At 39.6% G+C, this 14,217-nt stretch overlaps 1 protein-coding gene across 9 annotated transcripts in view; it reads left to right on the top strand.

Annotated features, from left to right (window-relative positions):
* palm3 (paralemmin 3) overlaps positions 1–13,585 on the top strand; it is a 31,102-nt gene extending 17,517 nt beyond the window's left edge. For 4 of the 9 annotated variants that reach the window (XM_082536986.1, XM_082536985.1, XM_082536984.1 and 1 more), the window contains 7 exons: positions 3,969–4,021; positions 4,509–4,589; positions 7,691–7,818; positions 8,436–8,508; positions 10,200–10,224; positions 10,802–10,852; positions 11,936–13,585. In XM_082536986.1, the coding sequence (XP_082393112.1) occupies positions 3,977–4,021; positions 4,509–4,589; positions 7,691–7,818; positions 8,436–8,508; positions 10,200–10,224; positions 10,802–10,852; positions 11,936–12,891 (1,359 nt within the window). In that variant the 5' untranslated portion in view covers positions 3,969–3,976 and the 3' untranslated portion in view covers positions 12,892–13,585. Of the gene's footprint in view, positions 1–1,568; positions 1,627–1,911; positions 2,020–3,968; positions 4,022–4,508; positions 4,590–6,094; positions 6,245–7,690; positions 7,819–8,435; positions 8,509–10,199; positions 10,225–10,801; positions 10,853–11,935 lie in introns of those variants that run through there. The other 5 variants (XM_082536987.1, XM_082536988.1, XM_082536990.1 and 2 more) reach the window with 5 other exon arrangements.
* The last annotated feature ends 632 nt before the right edge of the window (positions 13,586–14,217 follow it).

Below are 14,217 nucleotides of genomic sequence, written 5' to 3'. Positions count from 1 at the left end.
CTTCTGGGATGTATTGGATTTAGGCCAAATTAACAAAGGCCCTGAAGTCCCGCACATTTATGCGCTGCTGGGCTTTCTTAATGCCAGAATATGATTGTGGGAGTCGTGTTAATATTCACAGTTGAGGTGAAAAGATTCATAGTTTAAAAAAAAGATTTCATATTCATATGACTCCTAATTTGGGGGGGGGGGGTTGTTGACTTGACTTTTCAGTTTGTACTTGGGTGGTCTGCATTCGAGTGTCAATGAGAACGGGATAAAGATTAGCACCTCCAAGTCTGAAACCGTGGTTATCAGTCAGAAAAGGATGGATTACCCAGTTAGGGGTTGGTAATAAGTAGCTCTACCAAGTGGAGGAGTATCAGTATCTTGGGTCTTGGTCATAAGTGAGTAGAGAGTGGAACTGGAGACTGAAAATTGGTTTGGTGTTAGCAGTGATGTGGACGTTGTAGCTGTGGTGAAGTGAAGCTGTTGATTTACTGGTCGATCTATGTCCCTACATTCACCTATGGCCATGAGCTCTGGGTGAGACTGAAAGATTGAGATAATAGATACAAGTGGCAGAAATGAGTTTCCTCCCAAAGGTGGCAGGGTGTCCCTTAGAGACATGGTGAAGAGCTTGGTCATTCAAGAGGGGTTCAAGCCAATATCCCCCATGTGGAGGTTCAAGCATCTGACTAGGATGATTCCTGGCCACCTCCTGCGTGAGATGCTTCAGGCATTTCCTACCAGGAGGAGGCCCAGGGGCAGACCCAGGACTTGCTGGAGAGATTATGCCTCTCAGCCTGCTTGGAAAAACCTTTGGTGTCCTCCTGGAAGAGATGGCAAGGGAGGAGGAAGTCAGGTTGTTTCTGCTTAGACTGCTGTCCCCACAAATCAGATTTTTGTTTTTGTTTTACCATTTCTATCTATTCTAATATGGCCTACACATCTTCCCATCATGCACATCGTGCTGTTTTTTATCCTTTTAAAATATGCTTGTAGCGCATTTGCTTTAAGGTTCTACAGTTAGACAGTGTCAGTGGATTTGATTTGGAGCTGTATTAACAAAATTGACTTAGCTTGACTGATTGGTTTTGAAATCCTCCTCACCAGAGGGCATGGAAATCAGTTCTCCAGATGTTGGATGTTTTTCTTTGCGCCACTTCCAGGCTTTTAAAATTCCAGATTACAAATTTATTCTTTGGTTTAGCTGCAAACCCACTGACCTGAGTTTGATGACAATCGGGATCTGTTCTTCTAAATCCTTTGTTTTCTCTCTGGCTCTTTGTGTTACAGGTCAGTCACATTGACAATAAGTCGCAGTGACAATAAGAAATCACAATCCCTAAGCAGTTGCTACATTTGCACATGTCACCTCCGTCCCCTTACATCTTTTCCGTTTCTGTAGCTTCAGCCAGCTTGACTTTCCTAGTCTCTTAACTTTTTGACTTTGTCAGCCTTCCCTTCTCTACCCTCTTGTATCATGTCTAATTATCGAAGTCTGTGTGTCTACGGGGAGCTCCTCAATACCTCCTCATCAAAGCTCTTGTTTGTGTTTGCTTGTTTATCTCTGGCTGCTATTCTAGGCGCTCTCCTGGAGCCCTGATGAGACACAAGCCGCCGCTCCCCACGGAGGGTTATACTGTAAGCTGTCACTGCACCTTCAGTCATTCAAAACCCTGGCACAATAAGATTTTGTCTCTTTCTACCTCTTTTGCTCTTTTGCTCTTGAAGGCTGCATTCTATGTTGTCTCTGTATATATAGCATATGTATATACTTTCCCATGTCTTTCTGCTGATGTTTTTACTTTGTGCACATTTTAGAGAACGGCAGAATAATGAGAGCCATGCTGGAGGTTGTGTCCTCATCAAAATTTTTCTCTTTCCTCCTTTTTTCCATCTTTCTCTGTTTCCCCTCTCCATACAAAGTGCATGCACATTTTCATATATTTTATTTGAGTCCCGCTCCCGCTCCCCCTCCACCACCACTACCTTCCCCACTCCTGGAGGGTGCCAAAAGGAATCCTTCAGGTGTTGGTAAGAGAAAGTTTCTTGCTATGATAAGCCCTGAAAGATCTACCATATTTTAGGAGCAACATAAGCTAAAGTGCTAGGTTGCCTTCTGGGAAGAAAGAAAAGAGACCTGATTTGCAATGTGCGTGTATCAGGATGGGGAGGGCATTTTGGGGAAAAACAAGCAATGTGTCCAAGAGTTGATGTGTCAAGGCTTATTCTGGCAGCTTCTTTAATTTTATTGAATTTGATGTGCCAGGATAAAGTTTTATTTTAGTCTCAAATCTGGCATCATCTCTGAAATGTAACCTTCCTGTTGGTGTGCTTATTGCCATCTTTATGAGGTTTTACAGGTTATGCATCTGGAAAGTGTTTTGCGAGTGCATGTTGTGCATTGGTAAGCACATATTTTGCGCTTCAAAGTGCCGCTTAGCAGCAGTAGTTGTGACAGCGTGGCATTTGGTATAGAAACGGCTCCCTGCATTAGTCAGATCTGTCCCAGTGTGACATCTCAGTTACCCTGGTGGCTAAATGTTTACTGGTGTAGGACAGCACTCCTAGCATACCACACAGGATTGACGGTGACAAGCAAAATGTTGCTGTCATTGTGTGGGGTAAAAACCCCCAAAAACGTCAATTTCCAATAACTGTTTTAATTATGTTTCCTATATTTTTATGGAACCTAGTCAGTGCTGAATTACATGCGGGTCAGAAATACGTGTTGTTTTTCTCCTAGGAAGTTAACTTTATTTTTAAATTTTATTTTAAGAGTTTCACTCTGTGGAGAGCAAAATATGGAGAGTTATGGCTTGTGATGGCAGGAAGTCGGTAATGACTGAGTTGCCGTGAGCTGGTTGCTATGTGTGGCTCTGCTCCTAGTTTGGGGTAACTCAAATATTATCCCACAGAGTGTCAGCTGCAAGGGAAAACAAATATTGTCTGTGCTTATCTTCTTGCAGATGCCTGAGGCTGCGTCATGACAAAAACAAAAAGCTTAATGGGGGTACTGGAAAGACATTTTGGGCGGATGATCGTGAGTCATATTGGGTCCGATAATGAGGATACATAGTAATGCTAGTCCAGCTGCATACTTCACAAATAGCAAAGGCTAAATTCCTGCCTTTGATTTTTGATACCGCTCATTAGCTGCCGCTGTCCTCTGATGTAGAGACTCAACTGCACTCCGAGAGTTGGGGACCAATGCAGAAATGTTGTTTGATTCTCATCTTTATACACTCTTCAAACCAGTGTTTCTCAACTGGGGGTACTAGAACCCCTAGTGTTAGTCTAAATAGAGCTGAGGGTTCTTATGATTTTTATGTTAATTTAAAACCTATCAGTTATGCATGTTTTTTAAACAAAACTGTTGATATAAAAATGTTTGACAAGCCACATTTTTATGTTCAGTATTTCTGTTTCCGATGCACTTTGTAACTGTCATTAGCCAGTTTCTAAACCAGACAGAGGAAGAAAAACAATGCTACAACACAGCAAAAATAAAGTCATGAAAATACTGTTTATCACTAACTTAGTGATGGATTTAAACAGCTAATGAGTAGTATTTTAAGTCTTTTTTTATGTTCAATGACACATATTATGCAGATGTCTTCTTTTTTTTTACTAGAAAATGCTTTGAGCTGCTCGGGCTTACTTCCCTTAGAGAAGACAATTCAAAGGAGGAACATTATTGAGAAAAGTTTGAAAAAAGTTTATGAAATACTGCTTCAGGCAAGAGACATTTTTTGCAAGAACACAAAAACCTCGTCAAAAACTGCATAACATGGACATCTCAACAAAAGGAAACACATAATAGGAATCCAGAGCATTCATCCAAAATAAGTGCTGAAGCTCATTCTCTCAATTCAGTGAATATGGTACATTTTGAGCATAAATGCATCCAGCTGACTCGCCTCATATTTGTTTAACCTCTGATCTTTAACCTTTGCTCCTATCCCGTCTTGTTTTTGTCCCAGGTGCCGAGATGGATGAGGCTGAGAAATACAAACAGCGCATTGAGGCCATCGCTGTGAGTCCACACACACACACACACACACACACACACACACACACACACACACACACATATATTTGTCTGCATACACGGAAAAAAAGAGGGTGAAGAGACCGTGCTCTTAGAGCTGTCCTTAACTCTTAAATATTTTAATGAGTGTGCTGCGTGCTGAGCCAGTCTGTCCCCGGTCCCACGAAAACAACACCAGTTTGCCAGGCAACAGCTGCTTTGAGCGTTATGTAAAATAGAGTACACCTAATGTTCACAGTGACAGTGTCCTATGACATGATGGGTGGTTAGATAGGTGTCCTCATTTCACTTCTCCTCTCCATTAACTTCTTCTTCATGGCTGCTTCTCACCTTTCTTTATTTCTGATGTGTTATTTACTCTTCCAACTCATCTTCCTGCTGCCTCTCTTCATTTCTACTAAACTCTCTAAGTATGTCCATATTTATTCTCTTTCCTTGCCATATTTCGCATTCCTCCACTTCTTTTTTGTAGGAGAAGCGTCGGTTGCAGGAAGAGCAGGACAGATCCAGAAGAGAGAAGGAGGATGAGAAGCTCAGACTACGGCAGTTCAAGGTCTGACACACACGTATTCAGGATGAGCTAACCTGTCTCATTCATTTACACACTTACTCACACAGAGAGACACAGCCTTAATTTCACTCAGCTAAAATCCTCCGTAGGCTCATTCCAGCTCATTCCAGCTTGTTAACAAGCAGATTGCCTCCAAATTTATTTCCTTTTCACATTCAGTATCTCACACATAGACACACGGATGAGCTGTAAGTACAGACTTGCACATTTCCTCGCCCTGTCACTCTCTCACAAGGTTAGCGGCAAGCCTTCCTTTGTTGAAATCAGTTTTTATGTGTGTGTTTACACACTCACATAGTTACAGAGCTGCTCTATTGTTTTCACATCATTTCCACACTGGTGTTCCAACTTCCTACTCCACTGTGTTATGCTGCCCTGGGGCACATTCCTCAAATTTTGTGAAATTTGTGCAGAAAGTGTTTGTGTGCATGCAGGTATGCATGTGTGTGCCAGTATAAATCCTGTAGCAGAATATTGTGTGTGCCTGTGAATTTGTGCAGAGTGCTCCAAATGTGCGTTTTTGAGATCAAAAGTCTATGTGCAAGAGGCTTCAGCGATTAATCTTACATGATTGTATTGCCGTCTCGCAGGAGTTATTATCGTTACAGCTTTTAGCACATTCATTAGCTTTGACATTGACTCTAACCTCTGGTTAGATGCAAGGATTTGATAAGTGGGAGTAGCAGCTTATATGCAGTTCCTGACCTGCAGAGAAGTTTAGAGGGGCCTGCCTAGCTAGCCAAAGGCACAGGGAGGGGAACAGAGTTAGGCTTGTCCTGCACAGCAGGAGAAAACACAGAGATGGTATTGTGACGTTTACTTTTGAGTAGGAAACTACTGGCCAACGGTGGCCAGATTATGAACACATGGGCCAATAATCTGGAACAGAGCGGTTTCTGAGAAGATTGCAGACATCGCCTCGTATTACAGAGTGAGAGATATCACTTTTACAAGATTTATATCACATTGAGGACTGTGATAGAGCTCACCCGGTGTCAGCTGGAATTGATTTGACCAGACATTTTAATAGAGAGACATGACACTCAATAGAAATCTATGCCTTCTATATGCCATGCTTTATTTCGAGGTAAGGTTTGAGCAGTTTTTATCAGATATGTGCTTTTAAATTAAGGTTATTTGATGTAATGCTTCGATTAACTGCACAAGCAGGTGCCTAGAGACATGTTAAGCAGAGATTCACAAGTTGCAATTTTCTTGGCCAACTGGGATTTCCTTTATAATATGGTAATATTGACTTTTGCCAATTTCAGAATATACAGTACATGTCAACAAAATCTGTCTATTATCATAACATTATCAAATGTTAGTTTTTGTAGTAAAACAAGATTAAATTTTAAATGTCCCCAAACTGCATTAAATATATTAGCGCAAGTGTTAATGAAATATTACTGCACTGTTTTCCTGTTTTATTATACTGCCACCTGCAGTTAGTTCAGAGGCCTTGAGTTTCAGTTAAACGTCTGTTGCTGGTAGCAACCACTACTAGCAATATGCTAACTCGGTTCCATAACCTAACAGCACAGTAAGAGTAACCTAACAGTAAGCTAGCTTAACTCTATTGCTTTCACTACGTTCCAGATATAACTTATCTAACCTTGCTGAACCACTATCTGTAGGTATTTCATTTTCTGAAGCTGTTTTATTAATATTCTTGTAGTCTATTAATTTCTACTAGCCCAGGTTAGCCTCGTGCTAAATAGGCTAGTAGCGGTGTGCTAACTGTCATTTGTTAAACTTTCTGACTGTGCTGTTAAACTTATATGTGGACTGCTGTAGTATAATATAATCACATTAGTAAGAATATTTTTATTTAATATTTCATATCTATATGTATACAAAACATAATAAATCAGAATAATAAAAAAATAAAAGACAGAAGATAAATATAAATTCATACAGCTCTGTTCCCCTGTGCTAACAAGTAGCAAAAAAAAAAGTCTCTTGGTTTCTGGCCAATCCACCAAATGAAATACTCAACAAATGCAAAAATAAAATATCACAGAGCTTTTCAAACCTGTCAATAATTTGACTGTTTGGATACCATGTTTTCTTTAAAAATCATGCTAAATCCAGTAGTACAATATTAGAAAGCTTTTCAACTTCACTGATTCAAACATATGTCCCAAGTCACATTTATTTGTTTTCATCATTTTATTACCATACCTTCGAAGTAAAAGTTGTGAAGCATCTAAAAGATCTTCCTACAGAGTTATTAGTTGTGCGCACACCTCTTGTGTCAGGTCTTGTGTTGGTATCTTAAGGTGGCAGAAGAGTTGAAATTATATACAGTGTGTTGATTGTGTGCCTAGACAATAGACGGTCTGTTTTTTTTTTAAAGGATGTAGTCACCATGATTTCAGCTGCTGGTTTGTCCTGTTACGAAACCTGACCACTTTATTGTGGGATTTTGAAATTAGACACGATGGATACGAAGCTGCATGTTTACTGGCTAACCACTTGTGAGTGACATATTGTTAACTAATCAGCAGTACCCTTTATAATCCTCCTGTCTGAGTCTTAAAATTACTATAATTTATAAAATGAATAATGTTCCATTTAATGTGACCTGTAACAGTGTTTGAGTCCAGTAAAGTCATCAGGAAAGTGTTTACTGAGGTCAAAGACCGAGGGGGCAGAGGACTGTTTTCCCATAAACCTCTATGCAACGATAAGTCTTGGAGCCACGTCCCTCTTTTATTATGTCTGTGGTGTAGACTGTGTTTCATGGATGGTTTGGCAAAGTGAATATCATTAGACACACAATGATAATGCTGGGAGTCTTAAAATACAGGAGAAAACATGAAAAAACTGAATGTTGGCAGGCCTCCAGTGCTGCTAATAAGCTAGTTTATCTATTGATTTGCAGTGCTGCTTAAACATATGACTGAAAATGATCTGAGATATAATCAGGATATATATAAAATATTTGCAGTCTATTTCTCCATATTATTACCCTCTAAACCCATCAGTAATATAATTACATTAATGAACTACAATACTAATGAAAGTTGGTTCACTGTTTTTCCCCCTTCATCTCCTTCACCCCTTCTTTGTTCCTGTAGAGGAAGTCGCTGAGAGAGCAGTGGTTAATGGAAGGAGCTCCCTTATCCCCAACCTCTCTGGACGCTGAGAGCCTTCACTCACCTCCATCGAGTGCCCAGGCCCAGCATATGGAAGAGCACATTGAAAAGTATATCCACAGTTTGTGGGATTTTGTGTGTGTGCATCTGTGTGTTAGTGCTAGAAGACAAGGAAGACATTTTGTGTTTGTCTGAGACAGTTAGCAAAGCAGAGAATGAGAGAAGTGTCACAATTCAGTTGTTTTTGCATAGTTGAAACTTCATGTATATTGCAGAATACCCTCTTCTGTTTCAGTCTTCTAATAGTTTTCTTCTCTTTTTTTGCTTTTGTTGTACATAATGTATTCTTTGGCAAAACTGAATTTTAATCCTGCCAGTACTGAACTCACGCAGAGAAGGAGCCACACACGAAGAGATTTTTCTGAACTGTAGTGCACAAAGTTGTCAAAGCTCTGAAAATTACAAAGATCCCACTCTAATTATTCCAAAGGTCCACAGCTTTGTATCACTTTCCTATAAGTTTTCCAGCACATGTTGTACATGGCCTTTGAGGAAATGTAAACTAAAATTTTGGGGGAAAGTGCTTGTAGTAGTGATGCCTACTATTATTCAGTTAGGGTAATGTAATATTTACCCAAGTTCTTTTAGACCTTACCCAGTATGAGGATGTTGTTATCATAGGTTTGATTGTGTTTGTTCTTTCTTTGTACGTTTGTGTCCATCTCAGGTCGCAGTCAGAGAATAAGCAGTTGGCAGACGAGCAAGAAAAGCTGGAGCAAAGGACAGAGGATGGTGAAACGGTGCGGTAGTTGTGTGCTCACACACACTCACACTCACCCACTCACCCAGTCACTATGTGGACACAAAAGGGGTTGGTATATGTGTTGAACAAGCTTGCTCCATCATCTTCCATTAAGCAGAAAATTTCCCACAACCTCTGTCTGTGGCTTTTTGCCATGCATAATGCATTCCACTCTTAATGTACCTTTGATGTAGCACCTCTTGTTCAAAAGCAGGAACTTTATAAATGCAAGCAACCCCGTTATGTAAACAATACGGCATTAGATCCTCTCTTGAATTATTGTTTTAGCTCAAGCCAAGGCCGTGTATGTGTACTTCACGTCCGAAGGCCTTTATAGTCGGACAAAAGTTGTCTGTCCTCGTTTACTGCCTGCTCCAGGGTCTTTTAGTAAAGTTTGTCATACTTGTATATCTTAACCTTGGCTTTTGGAGCTCAACTAAAATCAGTAGGAGACGTAAACAGAAGATTCCACTTTTAATAGGTTTTACAGCCTATTAGCCATGCTGGCTGTGATAGAGGAACCTTTGAATGCTTGACCTTATCTTCTGTGAAAATTAAATGTTTTAAACAAGCTCAGCCAATAAGGCTTTGATTTTAGTGGGCCAGACTGGGAGTGAGTGAAAGGTACAGTACATCTGATAAACCAAATTCACATTTTTCTTCACTTCTTGCGTGTTTGATGTGGTTAAGTACTTTAGATGGGGTCAACTTTCACCGGTTACAGCAAAACCACATAAATTTTGCTCATCAGCTGCAGCAGCAGCTTGTTTATAGGGAGCTGGCAAAATAAATTGTGTCGAACGCTAAATCTAAAGGAGGAGGACTGGGACGTAGCTTATTAATGACTCATCCAGCAAACATAAAATCATTATCTCAGTGCAAATCATCAGCTAGTCTCTCCATCCATGTTACATCAGCATGATTACGTTGGCCAAAAACATCTGAACAGACAGCGGTGCTGTGCTAGCTTTACACTGATTGAGTGGTGCTGACTAACACAGCAGGGGTGAAAGCTCAAGCCACAGCAACAAGTAGATAAGTTAGTCAGTATGTGAATAAATGCCATTAACACTGCAATCATTCTGCAAGCACATTCACACACCACAGAAAATAATATGTGGTGACCTTTAAAAAAAACTGTAGAGCGAAGTTTTAGGCTAAAATGCCAAAATTTCAGTCACTAAAAGTGGAGAATGAGCTTCTTGGATGGTCTGCAATTAGGTAATTGCATTAGAAATGCCCCAAAGGGCATCAACATCACAATAACGGTTGAGAGAGTCAGTGACTCGAATTAGCAGAGGTGACGCCAGCAGGCAGCTGCTGGCTACAGCCACAGTCTGTTCAGAAATAAAGCTTCATTTCTTTCTTTCATGCTATTGTGGTTGTTGCTTTTTTAATGTTTGTATTTTATGACAGAGCATTGACTTTAAGTACACTTAAAATGTGCATCATCTTTTTTTGGCTGCTCCCTTTAGTGGTTGCCATAGCGGATCATCTGTCTCAATCTCATCAGATCTCACCCATTTGAAGGGGGAAGTTTAGTCAGTTTAGATCAGTTTAAACTGCACTTGTCTTAACTGATTATAGTGTTGGGTAGAAATTAGCAAACTTTATAAAGTCAACACTTCACAATGTCACCATTTGAGTACAATACATTTCATTTGTCCCCTGTTCCTTTTTACCCAACAGGTAAAAATGTTACATGCTGGAGATGGTAAGTAGATGAACATCTCTTTGGGAATTAAGAAATGTAAAAATGTGGTGCTTTGCTTTTCATTGTCTTTTTAATCAAAGAAAGTGATAAATTCAGTAAATCAACCCTGAAAAATAGTTTAAATTCATAAAGAATTTGTATGTATAAATGTAGAGTGAGGTATTGCTGTCATCCATCTGCCTGCTTCACTTAACACTCACATGGTATTCTGTCCAAAACCTTTTAATGTGTGCGTGCACACTTTTCTGGCACCTACCAACTATCAGTCAACAGCTGCGCTACTAATTCTGCTTTTACTTAATTGCATCAGTCCATACTGGTTAGATTTCATTTCTTTAATTCTGGGACTTCTTCCAGCTTCTCTTTCTTTACTTGCAATGGATTGTGAATGGATGCCATCCTATAGAAAAGAATAACGTTATTTAGTCAGGACATGACAGCTTATCCAAAGCACAGGTGTAATAACTGATGCACTACACCTTATACTGTAAATTCTGGTTAATTATTGCTCCATCATGTTCAGCATGCTCAAGTTACACATTACATGTCTATTAATAACTAATTATTTTGTCCTTAGAAGTGGTCAGTGATGTTGCACAGAATGGAGAAAACAATTCAACTGGATCAGGTGGGCATAGGACATTCACCTCAACAGAATATCATCCAGAAACATCCAGGCTTTTATTAAAATCTCCGTCATCATCCTGAGCCTGATAAAATCTTATCCTTTCTCTGTCCTTCCTCTTGTTAATTCTTATCTAATCACCAGCTTGTGCTGACCCTGTTTATCTCACCTCAAAGACCACGTAATTCCCTGCAGATGTGCTTGTCTATATGAGTTGTATACACTGATAGAAATTTGCATTATAAAGGACAGAGTGGCACACGCGTACCTATGCTGTACTGGAAGATCATATATTCTGTTATGAATAATTACACATGTTGGATAAGGGTTTGAATTTAAATATATGCTAATAGAAACCTAAGTGCATAACTTGCATTTTTATAGTTCAGCAGGTTCATGGACATGTCCGTTGGGATGCTACTCAAGCTGTTAAAGTAGACAAAAGAGTTGGTGAAATGTAATCAACCCATCCATTTATATTGAAATCATCCAGTGCCTAAAACTTTCTTGTCCAGACTGCAGAATTTAAATGGCTTCAAAAACATTAGTTGGCATACGTATCTAGTTTAAGTCCAGTCCTTTTTCCATTCTCGTGTCTCCAACTCTTTATAAAGCTAGTACTTCTTTACCTCATGGCCGAGCCTAAAAGGTTTAGCATATATTTATTTTTTTACTATTTGATATATACACTATTTCAACATCAGCTAAAAAATATATCTATATTATTATTATTTTTCTTTTTTAATGTATTTTTAGCTGATGTTGAAATGGTCAATATGTTCTGCTTCATTCAAATGGATACCTCTCTTCATTAGTATGCACTTCATGGAGCAGGTCAATAATTTTTCCATCTAATGGATCATTCATGGATAGAAAACCGTTTGGTTAAATGTTGCACATGAATTGGCTGCACTGAGCTAATGATGTAAAAAGCAACCTCTAACTGTATTGAAAAGCTGCTTCTACACCAGCCATTATGAATGTTTATAATCAATGTAAAAGGTTCAGTTCAATACTGATGAATGAAGAACATTTTTTAACGAATTTTGTTGACCTTTATTGATATGTATTTGTTGGTTTCTTCAGAAAAAAGTGAAAGTGATACGGAGGTATACCAAGAAGCACTACTGGATGAAAATGGAGTCATTGTAACCAATGGTGTGGAAAACACTGAAGTTAGTGCTTCAGATGAAAATAATCAGTCACTCACTAATGGGCCAACCAGTAATGTTAGTGTGGAGATGGGAAAGAATTTGGATGTTTCTGAGGAAGATCCAGTCAAGGTTCCAAATACCAATGTTAAAGAAGAGGAGGAAGAAGAAGGGACTCTGGTGATGAGAGCAGAATGCATCTTCATCACAGATGATGGGGATGATGTTTCTGGAGAGGTTGTGCCGCAGGCAGATCAACAGGAGTCCGTGCAGTCAGACCAGATCCTTCTGCCAAATCCAGAAGCAGAAGCCAGCAAAGAGGGAGGGGAGGCTGCAGAGGAGGATGTACAAACAGAAACTTTTACAGAGCCAGAGAGTGAGCCATTGGGAGACATAGATGATAGCATAAAGGCAAATCCAGGTGAAGATGAAGATAGAGATGTAAAAACTGAGGGCCAGGACAACGAATTGAAAGATCCAGCCTGTGTGCAGTCGCAGTCCCTAATCAGTCCTCCAGAGAGCACTGTGGTGGCTTTGTTGCCTGTCTATACTGAGGCACAACCTTCTAATCTTAGTCCCAATCTACAGGTTCAAGCTGAAGAATCAGCAGCAGTACCAGAGGAAACTGAGGCAGCATCAAAAGCACAAGAGGCTACCTGTCTTACTGATCAGTTCCAGGAGGTGCCTCTGGCTGATGCCCAAGAAAACCAAAGAACAGAGGCAGGGTCTGGGGAACAGGAACCCCTTCTGTTGAACGCCAAAGCCCCCAGCACCATGGTAGAGCCAGCAGGCGCTGACAGCCCAGCCAATGCTGGGGCACCGAGCCCAAACGCAGCTAGCCAAGGAGAGTCAACCAAGCCCAAAAAATGCGACTGCTGCTCTGTCATGTAAATGCCCTCTGTGTACATGCATTTACTCTCAACCTCTTCACTCTGCCAGTATCCTTCAGCCTGTGCATTGGCTGCTCAGTTCATAACAATTACTTCCCTCATCTCTTTGTTTTGTGCATCCATCCATTTTTTTTAATAAGAATGCCTGGAAGCTGCTTCCCTTTCCTCCACTGTCCACTGCCAACATTCCTAGTATTCCTCTTGAAATTTCCTCATCCCCAGTCTCAAGCTTTGATGCTGCAACAGGAAGTGTGCTCGCTCCAACATGAGGAGAGGAATCACATGGACTGAACTAGTTTTAAAGTGGAACTACAGTTTTAAAAAGAAAAACCACAGGTTTTTTTTGGGCCACACTGTTTTGAGTTTGATAAAATTCTCTTGAGAGAACAAAAATGATTTCATGTATTTTACATTATTTGCTGAAGTCATTTTGTAGTTTTAAAAATCTGAGTTGTAACTGGAAAATTGCAATGTTATGGAAAGGTTCATAAATTTCTGGAGATATTCTGTTTTACTGACTTGAAGCTGGACTGTTATCGCTTTAGGCTTTTTAATAAATGTTTTTAATCCCACTACAGTAGCCTAAACAGGTTTAACCAACTGACTATTTGGTTAAATTGTGTCATTTATAAACAGTGTGCTCCATTGATAGTTAAAAAAATATTACCTAAAAGTATGATACATATGGGTTTTTTTTTAAAAAAATTCTTAACATGGAAGGCCTGGAATTCCTGAGATGACTCTGTTACAAATGTACATACTGTATACAGAAAGCGTGTATAATTTTTTTTTTTTTTTTGAAATGATTTAATGATTAAACTGTCATTTGCAATACTCTTCTTAACATAACTTGGTCTGCATTCAGAGTGTTTGTTCTTCAAATACTGGATTTATCCCAAAACATCATCCATGCTTCATGCAAAAGAAATGCAAAAACGGCTGTATTACATTTTTTCTCTGTTCATGGTTTTTTACCTAGTTATATAGACACCACTAGGAAACAGAATTTAAGATTCAGATTGAGAAATCCCACGACACAAAACTTAACTTTGCATGTATTACTACATGCAGTTTACTTTTAGATTGTATTTATTGGTTTTTATTTTGGACATACTGCTTAGAAAAAGATAAGTTAAAGCATTGAAAGGTGAATCATGAGTGCACACTGGACCAGTCTTCCAAATGTATGCACATGAAGCTTTTTATTATGAAAGAAATAAGGGAACTAGTCATCACCTTTTGGCAGTAGCTGGTGTTCCCTTCAACATGTCTCACTGCATGTGCTTCTCCCAGGTCTTGGGATAGTCCCATGGATAACAGCAGGGTC

The sequence above is a fragment of the Aulonocara stuartgranti genome (assembly GCF_965226115.1).
Source record: "Aulonocara stuartgranti genome assembly, chromosome: 6".
Taxonomy (NCBI): Eukaryota; Metazoa; Chordata; class Actinopteri; order Cichliformes; family Cichlidae; genus Aulonocara; species Aulonocara stuartgranti.
Note: the sequence above shows the minus strand (reverse complement) of the source record. Positions and strands in the feature narration are given on the sequence as shown.